Source organism: Morus notabilis, unplaced genomic scaffold (genome assembly GCF_000414095.1).
Source record: "Morus notabilis unplaced genomic scaffold, ASM41409v2 Scaffold306, whole genome shotgun sequence".
Lineage (NCBI taxonomy): Eukaryota > Viridiplantae > Streptophyta > Magnoliopsida > Rosales > Moraceae > Morus > Morus notabilis.
In genome coordinates, this window is record NW_010359946.1 from 600,637 (window position 1) to 614,142 (window position 13,506).

The following is a 13,506-nucleotide window of genomic DNA, read 5'->3' on the forward strand; positions in this document are numbered from 1 at the left end:
AATAATATTGTGAGAGTGCAAGGATGCTAGTTGCATATTTATAGCACACAAGTGCTTCATATTTTATTAATTTCTTGACCGATCGACAGCTATTTTGAAACCTTTATATAGAATGTATAAACAATAAGATACTTTTCAAAAAAAAAAAAACAGATTATTATTATTCATTTAAGTAATATTATTCATTTTAGTATATATATAAAATATTTTCAATAGCAGTATGATTGAATATGTCATGTGATATGTCATACGCAGAGGGCTGGCTCGTTGACATTGGCAAATGAATCAAAGTAATATGGATATGTGCATAAATGGGCCTTTAAAGGTTTTTTTTTTTTTTTTTTTTTGTCTAATACTAATTAAAATTTTATTACCTTGAAAAAATGATCGTTTTAAGAATGATTTATCACTGATAATTTACCAACATCAGTTGCTAGTAAATTATTGATAAAGCACTGATAAATCACTGGTAGATAAAGGATTGGTCATCATAAAAAGTGATCATTTACCCAAAAAAAAATGATCATTACCTAAAACAAAGTTCGGCTATAAACTAAAACAAGGTGGTCAAAACTAGTTATCCATCTACTTTTCCCATTATATATAATGAGTTTTTTGACTTTTAAAAACTTGACTATCACATAAAATAATGTCTTTGACCTTGAATAGTAAAACAACGGCAATTTTATGGAAGATACACGATGAAAGTGAAAGGACTAAACATATTATTATTTGAGTTTTGTCTCTTATTCTCTCTCTCCCACACAAACTAGAGAAAAAAGAGTGAACGATGGTCGGAGTTTTGGGACCACTTTCGGGCGCGTTATCAGACTCCGGCCATGAAACTTGGTCTTCTGGCTTGCCTCATTATGGGCTTCTCATTGGTGAGGGTAGTGTCTCATGGCCTTCTATCTTCCTCGACGGCCCATTGGCCGCTTGCCCTTCACCGGAGTCTTATAATGGCTGTGATAAGAGGTTTTTTCTATTTTTTTATATATAACTTTCGTGTTTGTAATAAGGGTAGGGTTCTCCCCACTCGACCCTCGTTTGATTTGTTGTTAGTTGGTAGATTTTGGTGATCGACTTAAGGTTGTTTGTATGTCTCTTAACAGGGTTGACTTGGTCCGGTTAGAAGTTTTTCTTATCCATGTAGATGTCACCTCTTTGTAGGGTTTGACAATCTATTCCTCCAACGCTCGAAAGCCTATCTCGATAGGAGGGTTTTCCTCTATTCGAGCCTCATATGTGCTCGTTGTTAGTATGCTGAGGTGTTATCCCGTTTTTGAGCCTCAAGTATGTGTCCGCCCCTCTAATAGGTCATAAACATTACACCGAGATGACTGTTTATCAGTTTTTAATAAAATACAATTTCCCTTTAAAAAAATTGTGAAACAACGAATATATAGCTCATTGACTATCAAATTAATTAATACATCATGATTGAATTTCTATTTTCTAAAACGAATGTAGTGAAAAATAAATGTAATTAATTATAATAATGTAAAGGGTGCTTCTATTTACAAACCTCTTTTTATCCTTTCTAAATATTCACTCCACATAACTTTAAAATGCTCAAATTTACTTTTTACACACCCCTATTATTCTAAAATTATCTCACATTGTTTTTATAGAATTATTAACTCTTAACAATTTCATTTTTCTTTTCACACCCACTATTTTATTTTATTTGTTATTCAATATTGTCAATTCTATATCTCTGTTTTTTAGTAGAAACTTTACGCTTGAAGCTTTTTTCATACATTAGGAGAATTTACTATAATATTTGTTTTCAGAAAAAATAAAGGAGATTTCAGAAAAATATATCATTGATGTATGATAAAAAAAAAATAAATGCATAAAGTAAAAATAAAAATAAAAAAACTTAACCGCAACAAAACTATTATATCATTGAGCTATGATAAAAAAGAGAATGGAATCCAGCTTTATAAGAAACGTAAAAGAAAAGAAAATTAAATGATTTGCTTTCTAAAAAATGAATTGTTTAGAAATAATAATAATAATAAACATAAAATAAATAAAAGGTAAAAGAACAATCATCATACAACAAATAGCAAATTAAACATACCTCTATGCAAATTTATAGAATTGTCATTAATTAACAGTAAAATTTAGGATTTTGTGTTATAGATTTCAAAATAGCAATATGGTAATAGTTTATAAAAGCTTTTGATCGGGTAAAGAAGTTCCAAGAATGCTTGAAGCCATTAAGTTGCACTTTCGTCAATATTTTCAGGGAAACAAAGTAAGATTCTTTATTGTAGCTCTAGTCCAGGGGAAGGTTTTGAGTTTGGTTTAGTTGTTCCTTAAAGATTATCAACTCAAATACACGTGTTAAATATATTCTGGAAAATGGGGTTTGATAACGAGATTTGTAACAATATTTTGCAATTTTTGTTAGACTTTGTGCAGAAGTTGCACAAATATCTCAATTTCAATGTATAACATGGATTTTATTCACACTCCATAGTTTGCCAATCTGAAAACAAATGTAATAATATAGCTTCTTGTTAGAGAGATGGTAATATATCTCTCAATTTTAATATCGCAAAATTGGATTAAAACACATTTGGGAAGAGTGGGCTGATGCAAGCACGCGCTGCAGCGCGCAGGAGTGCGCGCTACAGCGCACGGACGCGCTGCAGCACGCTTGGGCGCTGCAGCCTGCGCAAAATAGACCTCTCAGGTCTGTTTTGCTAGGCGCGCGCGCTACAGCGCACAGAAGCGTGCGCTGCAGCGCGCCCTGGGCACTGCAGCCTGCGCAAAATAGACCTTTCAGGTCTGTTTTGCTAAGCCCGCGCGCTGCAGCGCAAATCATCGACGAAAAATGTGTTCGTGTGTTTTAGTGATCTGAAAAGGTCTCGAACCGTTGCATCTATTTGTGATATATTTTCTCACATATTTGAGCACTTATTAACAATAGAAATAACTATTGATGTACGTGCATCAGCATATAAAAGATAACCATCAAATTGAAAAGGTATCTTTATGTGAAAGGTTGTAACACTTAAAGAGGATGGATGCATCCCTGTCTTTATATGATGGACTTCAGAAAATACAGATTACAATTGTTCTGGAACTCAATATTTTTACTGGATATTGTGTTCAAGGGTTTGTTGTATGTTGGGGGTAATTTGCCATTTTAGAACTCGTTAGCAAACTTTGAGAAGTGAGGGCAAATAAAACCTTAAAGGAAAGTATTCCTATATGCCTCAAACCCTTCTTTCTGCATTCTCTATTTCTTTTCATCCTCCCAATTCCGAATTTAATTTCACAATCTTTAAGGTTTTAAACGTTGCAATGGAGGTTGAAAAGAACATGACGTCTTTCCTCAATCCTAATGTTCAACTTGATCGTTTTGATGGTACAAACTTCACCCGCTGGAAAGGAAAGTTGTTCTTCCTTCTCACCGTACTTAAGATCGCCTACGTACTTGATCCGAAATTGGAGCCACTTCCTGAACCAAAGGAGGATGATTATGAAGAATTGAAGACCGTAAGGAAGAAGCAAGGAGATGATGAAATCATGTGCCGGGGTCATATTCTCAACACTCTCTCCGATAGGCTCTACGATCTTTACAACTCAATGGAGTCTCCGGTGAAGATTTGGAACGCTCTCGAATACAAATACAAAACTGAGAAGGAAGGTACGGACAAATTTCTCATCTTGAAATTTCTAGAATATGTCATGGTTGACACCAAGTCCGTTCTAGATCAAATACATGAATTGCAAGTCATTATTACTAAGCTTCGTGAATTGAAGGTTGAGATTTCTGAATCATTCCAAGTGGGGGCAATTATTGCAAAATTGCCTCAAAGTTGGAATGGTTATAGAAAGAAACTCCTTCATAGGAGAGATGACATAACTTTAGAGGAATTACAAAAACACTTGAGAATCGAAGAAGAGACTAAGTCTCGTGATTCCAAGAACAAAAATGTAGATTCCTCTAAAGTTAATGTTGCCGAAGCTAGTAAGTTTTCAAAGAACTTCAAAGTCAATAATGACAAGAAGTTCAAGAAGGCAGGTAATGGCCAAAAGAAATTTTCTGGAAATTGTTTCTTTTGTGGAAAGAAAGGTCATCGCCAAACTGACTGCAGATACAAGAAGAAAAAGGAAGAAGTGAACACCAACAATGCTAATGTCGTTGAAGAGAAATACGAAGACATATGTGCTATGGTCTCGGAATTATAAATTGGCATGATTACCGAAACTAACATGGCTGCATTTAAATCCTCCGATTGGTGGCTTGATTCCGGTGCCACAATCCACGTTTGTAATGACAAGATTATGTTCTTATCTTACAAAGTGGAAAAGGAAGGACAAACGGTTCTCATGGGGAACAATGATGCATCGATGGTTGCCGGGAGAGGAGTGGTTGAGATTAACTTTACTTCCGGAAAGAAGCTTACAGTGAACAATGTACTTCATGTTCCTGATATTAGGAAAAATCTTGTATCCGCTAGTCTTATGTGTAAGAATGGGCTTAAGATTGTACTTGAAGGCAATAATTGTTTTGTATCTAAGAATGAGATCTTTGTGGGAAAATGGTATTCTTGTGATGGCATGTACAAACTAAGTGTTAATAATAAAGATGATGTGAATTCTCTTTATATTGTTGATTCTTTTGATGTTTGGCATGCACATTTAGCACATTTAAATTTTAGATCTTTGAAATACATGTCTAAGCATGGTTTGATTAATTGTAAAGATATTAAAAATGATAAATGTGAGATTTGCATACAAGCAAAGATGACTAAGAAACCTTTTCCCAGAGCCGAACGTAATACTCAAATATTGGATATGATTCATACCGGTATTTGTGAGTATAATGGAATTTTGACTAGAAGAGGAAAGAGATACTTTATCACTTTTATCGATGATTGTTCTAGATATACTTATGTGTATTTACTTAGAACAAAAGATGAAGCCTTTGATAAATTTAAAATTTATAAGGCTGAAATTGAGAACCAAAAAGACAAGAAGATAAAAATGGTTCGAAGTGATAGAGGTGGTGAATATTTCTCAAATGAATTTGATGCTCTCTGTGAAGAGCGTGGAATTATTCATCAAAAGTCAGCCCCTTTTACTCCTTAACAAAATGGACTGGCTGAAAGAAAGAATAGAATCTTTACCGATATGATTAACTCTATGCTTCTTAATTCTAAATTGCCTAATAATTTATGGGGGGAAGCTTTACTTACAGCATGTCATGTTCACAATAGGATTACATCTATGAAAACACATGTCTCTCCATATGAAGTATGGAAAGGAAGAAAACCAAACTTGATGTATTTAAGGGTGTGGGGCTGTCTAGCCTTTTATAGAATTATTGACCCTAAATCATCAAAGTTAGGAGCTAGAGGTATTAGAAGTGTTTTCGTAGGTTATGCTGAAAATTCCAAGGCTTATAGATTATTGAATCTAGATTCTAATGTTGTTGTGGAATCAAGAGATGTTGAATTTGTTGAGAACAAGTTTAGCCTTGATTCTACCATTGAATTAGAATCTAATGTTAATCGACCATATGTTGACGTTCCCGGTACCTCCACAAATAAAAGGAAAGATTCTATGATATCTTTCGAACCGAGAAGAAGTCAACGTGAAAGAAAAGAAAAGAACCTAGCACCGGATTTTATTTCATCTCAAGCTTTAACCTTTTTGGTTGAAGGAGAGAGAAATGCTGTACTTAATAAAATACCATTATTGCTTAATGTAGAGGAAGATCCAAAGACATTTAATGAAGCTATGACTTCAAGGGATGCCTCCTTTTAGAGAGAGGCCGTGAATGATGAAATAGATTCGATTATATCGAATCAAACTTGAATCTTCGTCGATCTTCCTCCGGGATCAAAACCAATAAGCAACAAATAGGTGTTTAGGAGAAAGTACAATACCGATGGGTCTATACTAACATTCAAAGCTAGATTAGTAGCTAAAAGCTTTAAACAAAAGCGTGGTATAGACTATTTCGATACATATGCTCCGGTAGCTAGATTGACATCCATAAGAGTGCTATTTGCAATTGCATCGATATGCAATTTGCATGTGCATCAAATGGATGTTAAGACGGCTTTTCTAAATGGTGATCTTGATGAGGAAATCTATATGGAACAACCCGAAGGGTTTGTATTACTTGGAAATGAAAAGAAGGTTTGCAAGTTAGTCAAGTCTCTTTATGGTTTAAAGCAAGCACCAAAACAATGGCATGAGAAATTTGATAATGTCATTTTATCTCATGGTTTTAAGCATAATAATGTGGATAAATGTATATACTCTAAATTTACAAATTATTTTGGTGTGATAATATGCTTATATGTTGATGACTTGCTTATTTTTGGAACAAACATGCAAGGGGTAAATGATACCAAGAAATATCTAACTTCACAATTTAAGATGAAAGATCTTGGTGAAGTAGATACTATCTTAGGCGTAAGAGTGAGGAAGCATAGTGGGGGTTACTCGTTGTGTCAATCTCATTATATTGAGAAGGTGCTTCTTAAATTCAATCATTTGAAGTTTAAAGAAGCAAATACCCCATATGATTCTAGTATTAAATTACTAGAAAATGCAGGCAGAGCTGTGGCACAGCTTGAATATGCTAGTACGATCGGTATCTTAATGTATGCTATGCATTGTACAAGACCCGACATAGCATTTGCGGTATGCAAAATGTCTAGGTTCACGAGTAACCCGGGTATCGAACATTGGAATGCAATTGGAAGAGTACTTGGTTATCTTAAAAGAACCATTAACTTGGGTTTGTCATATAATGACTATCCTACTGTACTTGAAGGGTACTCGGATGCAAGTTGGATAATAAGTGCAAGTGATAATAAATCTACATCCGGGTGGATTTTCACAATTGCAGGAGGAGCTGTCTCTTGGGCTTCTAAGAAACAAACATGCATAACTCACTCTACGATGGAGAGTGAGTTTATAGCACTTGCCGCTGCAGGCAAAGAAACGGAATGGCTAAGAAATCTATTGCTTGATATTGAGTTGTGGCCACAACCGATGCCATCTATTTCTTTGTACTGTGATAGTGAAGCTACTTTGTCTAGAGCTTATAACAAGGTTTATAATGGTAAATCTAGACATATTAGCTTGAGACATGAATATGTTAAACAATTAATAACCGATGGTGTTATTAATATTGTTTATGTTAGGACAAACAAGAACCTAGCGGATCCTTTGACAAAAGGTCTTTCAAGAGACTTAGTCAAAGAAACATCTAGTGGAATGGGACTGAAACCTTTCTTTGAAAGAGTCACTAATGATGGTAACCCAACTATGTAATAGTTGTACCGCTATTCCATAGTTAAATGGGTAAGAACAAATTATTGTTATGTGACCGGGTTAGCACCGAACTTTAATTAGTCCATTCCAGGATATCGGTGCAAAAATAGCTACGTTGTTGAGGTTGAGTTTAAACTCTTAATGAAGTTCGAGTCTCTTAGTAGCTAGAGATATAATTCGAACTTCACCTAAGTGAACATAAGGAATGGTGCCGTTCCTAACAAGACCTTGGTTTAGCCTTGTAAATGTTCATAAATCCAAGATAGAGCACAAGGCTGGAATAGTGCTAAACGATTGGAACAGTTTTGAAATCTGGGATAACACATATGTGATATATTTCCGGTATTTGCTTAAGAGACAAAGTTCAATGCAAAGCACACTATTGTCTTGTGAATACTTTGAAGTATAGTCACTAAGTAAAGGTTAAAATCGAAAGATACCTTCATGTATGTATGTGTTTATCGTTGTTTAATTATGAAGAAATATTACAATCTAGTGGGAGATTGTTAGAGAGATTGTAATATATCTCTCAATTTTAATATCGTAAAATTGGATTAAAATACATTTGAAAAGAGTGGGCTGACACAAGCACGCGCTGCAGCGCGCTTGGGCACTGCAGCCTGCGCAAAACAGACCTCTCGGGTCTGTTTTGCTAGGCGTGCGCGCTGCAGCGCACAGAAGCGTGTGCTGCAGTGCACGGACGCGCTGTATCGCGCCCTAGGCGCTGCAACCTGCGCAAAACAGACCTCTCGGGTCTGTTTTGCTAAGCCCACGCGCTGCAGCGTGCCTCTTGGGCACTACAGCGCAAATCATCGACGGAAAATGTGTTCGTGTGTTTTAGTGATCTGAAAAGGTCTCGAACCATTGCATCTATTTGTGATATGTTTTCTCACATATCTGAGCACTTATTAACAATAGAAATAACTATTGATGTAAGTGCATCAACATATAAAAGATAACCATCAAATTGAAAAGGTATCTTTATGTGAAAGGTTGTAACACTTAAAGAGGATGGATGCATCCCTGTCTTTATATGATGGACTTCAGAAAATACAGATTACAATTGTTCTGGAACTCAATATTTTTGCTGGATATTGTGTTCAAGGATTTGTTGTATCTTGGGGGTAATTTGCCATTTTAGAACTCGTTAGCAAACTTTGAGAAGTGAGGGCAAATAAAACCTTAAAGGAAAGTATTCCTATACGCCTCAAACCTTTCTTTCTGCATTCTCTATTTCTTTTCATCCTCCCAATTCCGAATTTAATTTCACACTTCTTTTTGAGGCTCACGACTCAAGTGATGACGCATTTAATCTTCATGATTATGAAATATGTTTGATTTTTTTATTTTTTTTTTGAAGATTTTAGAGAAGTTTCTTCTTTCATGCTCTCTTTTTTCTCCCCTCTAAACAACTAGAAGGATTTTTGTTTTATTAGTTTTCTTGTACGTGAATGATAAAAATAAGAGAACCCTCCATTGTGTTAGGTGGTATTTGTTTATGATTTTATTTTATTTTATTTTATGGGAAAGTAACGCATTTATTGAAACTATTTGTTCTATTCTTATCATTTAATAAAAAACAAAAACAAAAACAAAAAAACAAAGAAAGATATCCCATAAGCTGTGAATCTCACAATTCACATTTTCCATCTCTTCTAGAGGCATGATATTCTCAATTTCCCTCAAACCGCGTGAACAACATTCAAGGCAACAATCTTGTCAACTAATGTGTTGCATTTTTAACCATTGAAGCGAGCAAACTGTTTCGAAAATTAACATTTTAGAATTTGTCCGTACCATTTTATGTGAAAATTAACATTAAAATTTTCACAAAAAAATACGTTCATGATCCAATGCCAAATTTCTTAAAGTACTATTTCTCTAATTCACCATAATAAGTGAGTATTCGCTTGAAAATCTTTTTCCATTAGCAGTACTACAAAAAAGCACAACAGATTACAATTTTGGGTCATCCTAAAAAAAGTCGTATAAAAATATATAGGTACACATATATATTGCGTTGCTTGTAGAAAAACAAAATTTAGTACTCTTTGACTTTTATTTTAAGACCATTTTTTTTTAAAGAAAAACAATGTCGTAGAATCTAGACTTGAGAACATAATCGTAGCCAAAGCTCAATATTCAAATTTTTTCTTTAGAGTCTAACTTTTCAAAGCTTACCTTTCAAAACAAAAAGAAAAAAAAAACAAAAAAACAAAAAACACAACTTTTCACATCTTGGAAGTGTTCAAGGTTTGAGTTATTGAAGAGTTGAAGAATTTGTCTAAGATTTGAGAAGATACCTAAACACTATCCAACCCGAATAAAAAAGATAAAGAAGGAAGATAAGTGGTACAAGAAAGCATTAATTAGTCAGAGACTATTGTAGATTACCGATTAGGTATAACAAAAATCTGGAATTATTTGATGTAGCTTCACATTTGTAGTTCTCTTGTTGAAGAATATATTTAAACTAATTTAGGAAAGATCTAACTTATCGTTGATTACTTCATTTTAAATAATTCCTTACGCAATCTAGAGACTTATTCTAACATAGAAAAGTAAAAACTTCACATCCAAAATCATACTATCACATTGTGATGGTCGTTTTATCTTCACCGAGAATATGACGAAATGGAATAAGATTGAGGAATCTAAATATCCCATATCGCATTAGAGAATGTTATAACTAAAAATTGATAAAAATGGAACACCAGCTAATGTCCCGTTTGACAGAGTTTTTACTTATGATTTTGATTGGTAGAAGAAGAGACGTAAAAAATTGTGCCTTTTAAATAAGGTTTAGAACTATATTTTTAAAAGAGCTTAAATGGATTGAAATAGTTGTTAAACTTTTTAATAAGCAATAAAAATTTTATAATAAAATTTATAATGTGTTATTAAAATTCTGGTACAAGTTTCAAAATCCATTTTAGAAGAGCTTTTTTGAGAAGTTAACTTTTATGCCTTCAGTCAGAAGCTCTTCTTGAGGGTTCATTAATAGGCTCTTTTGAAACATGTTACATGTATAAACACTTTTAAATTTTGGAACATGAAGCATAAAGCACCTTCTGAAAAGGTCTGTCAAACAGGCCCTCAAAATAAGATAAGACCTTTTAATGTAAAAACCCTCTAGAACAAAATTGTACAATCATATGTCTAAAACGAATAATACTATATCAACCAGAGACGTGGGTAATATTAGGCAAATACCAACTAAAAGTAGTTTAGCTTCAAATTGTTTTTAGTCCAAATTCTATCATGAGAATTTTCTTTGAATAATATTTTATTTCAAATGTAGGAAAATTTAATAGAGTACGTTGACATGAGAGTTGTCTTTGAATAATATTTTAATAATGTAGAAAGCCATTCTCTTTTAATAATGTATTATAGGTTATAGATTATAAGTATAATAGATTTTAAATATTCTATAGATTATAGATAGATTTTCCTAAAAAAAAAATAGAAAAGTGACAAGGAATAAATAGACAAAAAAGATGTAAAAAAAAGAAGAAAGAAGGACTAAAAACTAAAGTAAAACACTAAAAGCAAGATAAAAAAGAGCGAAATGTTTCATCGTTTGAGGAGGTTTTCCGAAAAACTAATTGTTTGTTATATATATGTTAAAAATTATTTATTGGCCACATATAAAGAAATGTAATCGAGATGGTCAATTCATTAAAAAAAGTTTAAATAAGAACATATATGAAAAGAAATTATTTCAATGGTGGCAATTAGAAAAAAATATTTTGAGAGACATTATAAGAAAGAAAAACAAGTATAGTAAGAAAAAGAGTAACAATAAAAGAAAAAGAGTAACAATAAAAAAAAAAAAAAGAGGGGATAAAAAAAGAAAGGAAAAAAAAAACAGAAAGTAAGCAAAAAAGAACCATTGATGAAAAGAAACAGTCATTTTGCTAATTGACTATTTACCTCTATATCGAAGAAGAAGGGAAAAAAAAAAAAAAAAAAAAAAAACTAAGTGGGAAGCGTCACGCACTGCACCGTGTGAAACGAATTCGCACTTAGTAATAGGTAATGGATATATAGCATGAAAATAGATTACTTAGTATAGACTTAGCATTTTGTCTAATTTTATGACATTAGGTCAACTAATACGTATAAAAAAGATAAGTTTAAAAAATTACAAGGTGAGAACAATTTTATAACTGCTTAAAAATGTTATACTAAACAATACATTTTACTCGAATTCATGAAAGATTTCAGCAATTTTTTTAACGAGAAATCACTACTTTTTTCTCTAATTTTTATTGTGGAGTTCCACGTTATCCGAAGAATGTTATAAGTGAAGGTTGATAAACTAAGGGAGAAAGAAGTAGATATCATATTTGAAAATAATTGAAGTAAATAGTAAATTTAAAACTATTTGAAGTAAATAATAGTTTACCGTGAAAATATTTCATTTACGATTATTCTTTTTAGGACTAGTAAAAAGATTTTTTTTGAAGTAAATAAAGACTTTTTACCACGTAAATTATTTTCTACCAATCGTAAATGAATCATTTACATGATAAACTACTGTTTACTTGAAATAGTTTTAAAATGTGTTATTTACTTAATTTAGTTTTATAAATATGCTATTTGCTATAATTTCCATAAAGTAATAAGAACACTGTTGTAAGGTTTTTTGAGGTAAAAAAACCAAAGAGCAAAATTTTGTAAGTTTAGACAAAACGGAGAATTATGTACCAAATAAAGGTGCAGCTTTCCTCAAATTTCTAACCTAAAAGTAATCTGGCTTCAACTTTTTTTGGCCAAAATTGTGTCATGATATTAAATTTGGTGAAAATTGGATAAGTGTCGTCTTTGAATAATATAAAAATAACTGCATGAGATCAGTTGGTATAAAGTTAGTATTGTCTCCAATTTATTATGACAATGAATCAACTAAAATGTATCAAAAGTGAGGGATACTAAACGATATGTAAGAATAATTTTATTATCTTGGAGAATGCAGGACGGAACAATGCATTAATTTAGATTTTACTTGAATTCATGAAAGAATATTATAATCTTCCCTATCTAGAAATCGCAAGTTTCGTATTCCTCTTTTAACTTCTGTCGATACGCATAACACTCAGAAATACTAAGATCATCTACAATGTAAATTTTAATATTAGTTATATATTTGGTACCCAAAAGAAAAAATATAATAATTGTATGTTTGATATGTTATGTTCTATTAATACTAATACTATTTCAAATTTATAAGCTTTGACAATCATAAACATAAACCTTTAATTAAGTTTAAAAAAAATGTGAAAATGTGAAAGTTGCAATAAAGTAACGAAAAAGTAAACATATCAACTAATAGCAATTAAAAATATCAAATTTATCATATGTTATACTTAGTAGCAAATTATAGTATATCATATGACAAATTTAACACAACAAATGGATTGCGCTAGCGAGTTTTTTTACACTCAAATATCAAATTTGTCTTTATCACATCAATTATGGCATTGAATTGAAGATGCTCCGAGTGCAATAACGTTTACGCCGTTAGTTATCCACTAGTAGAATTTTAATCAAATTTTTTAAATTTGCCAAATATTTATTGGAAAATATCTTGTAATTAGTTATAATCGGGAAATTTACACTAGACTAGAGAATTAAATATCGCTTCTTTCAAGCACTTTTCAATTATTTAGTTGTCTTGTGATACCCAAATAGATTTTGCTTGTGCTAAAGTTACACCTACACAAAATGATAATCAAATTCCATGGGATGACTTTCATAAAGTTAAAAAAACCTAGGTCCAATCTTATCACAAATTTAATAGTTCTTTACTTAGTTTATTACTGAAAAATAACGTACAGTTTGCCAAACCAAACTTGACCAAAAGACTTTACATGATTCTAAGTACTCATGCAGAGTGCATGGGATTACAAAAATAAATAAATAAACGAAAAGAATAATTCATCAGAAAAATAATTTCTTAAAAAAATAAAACCATTGAATTTGAAAAGGTAAACATACTGGAAAATCGAAAAAAAAATGAAAAAATAAAAAAGCGTCTGTCGTCATTCATTAACATAATTTTGAGAATGCTACACGACTTTTAGACATGTAGAATACGGGGACTTTAGAATAATTAGAAACTATTTACTTTCTTAAATTTGGCCAATATTTCTTTGAAAATATGTTGCTAAATACACTAGAATATGAAAT

General features: G+C 32.1%; 1 protein-coding gene across 1 annotated transcript; it reads left to right on the forward strand.

Moving 5' to 3' along the window:
* The first annotated feature begins 3,318 nt into the window (after positions 1 to 3,318).
* On the forward strand, positions 3,319 to 4,209 carry LOC112091111. Its single transcript, XM_024163956.1, has 2 exons — positions 3,319 to 3,844; positions 3,959 to 4,209. Exons 1-2 carry the CDS (start codon positions 3,319 to 3,321, stop codon positions 4,207 to 4,209), a joined length of 777 nt encoding a protein of 258 aa, XP_024019724.1.
* The last annotated feature ends 9,297 nt before the right edge of the window (positions 4,210 to 13,506 follow it).

What these genes read in the sequence shown, in the direction of transcription:
- LOC112091111 (XM_024163956.1), top strand. Translation starts at nt 3,319, where the DNA reads ATGGAGGTTGAAAAGAACATGACGTCTTTCCTCAATCCTAATGTTCAA. An exon ending in ATTGCCTCAAAGTTGGAATG is followed by an intron (nt 3,845 to 3,958) that starts GTTATAGAAAGA and finishes ACAAAAATGTAG; the next exon opens with ATTCCTCTAAAGTTAATGTT.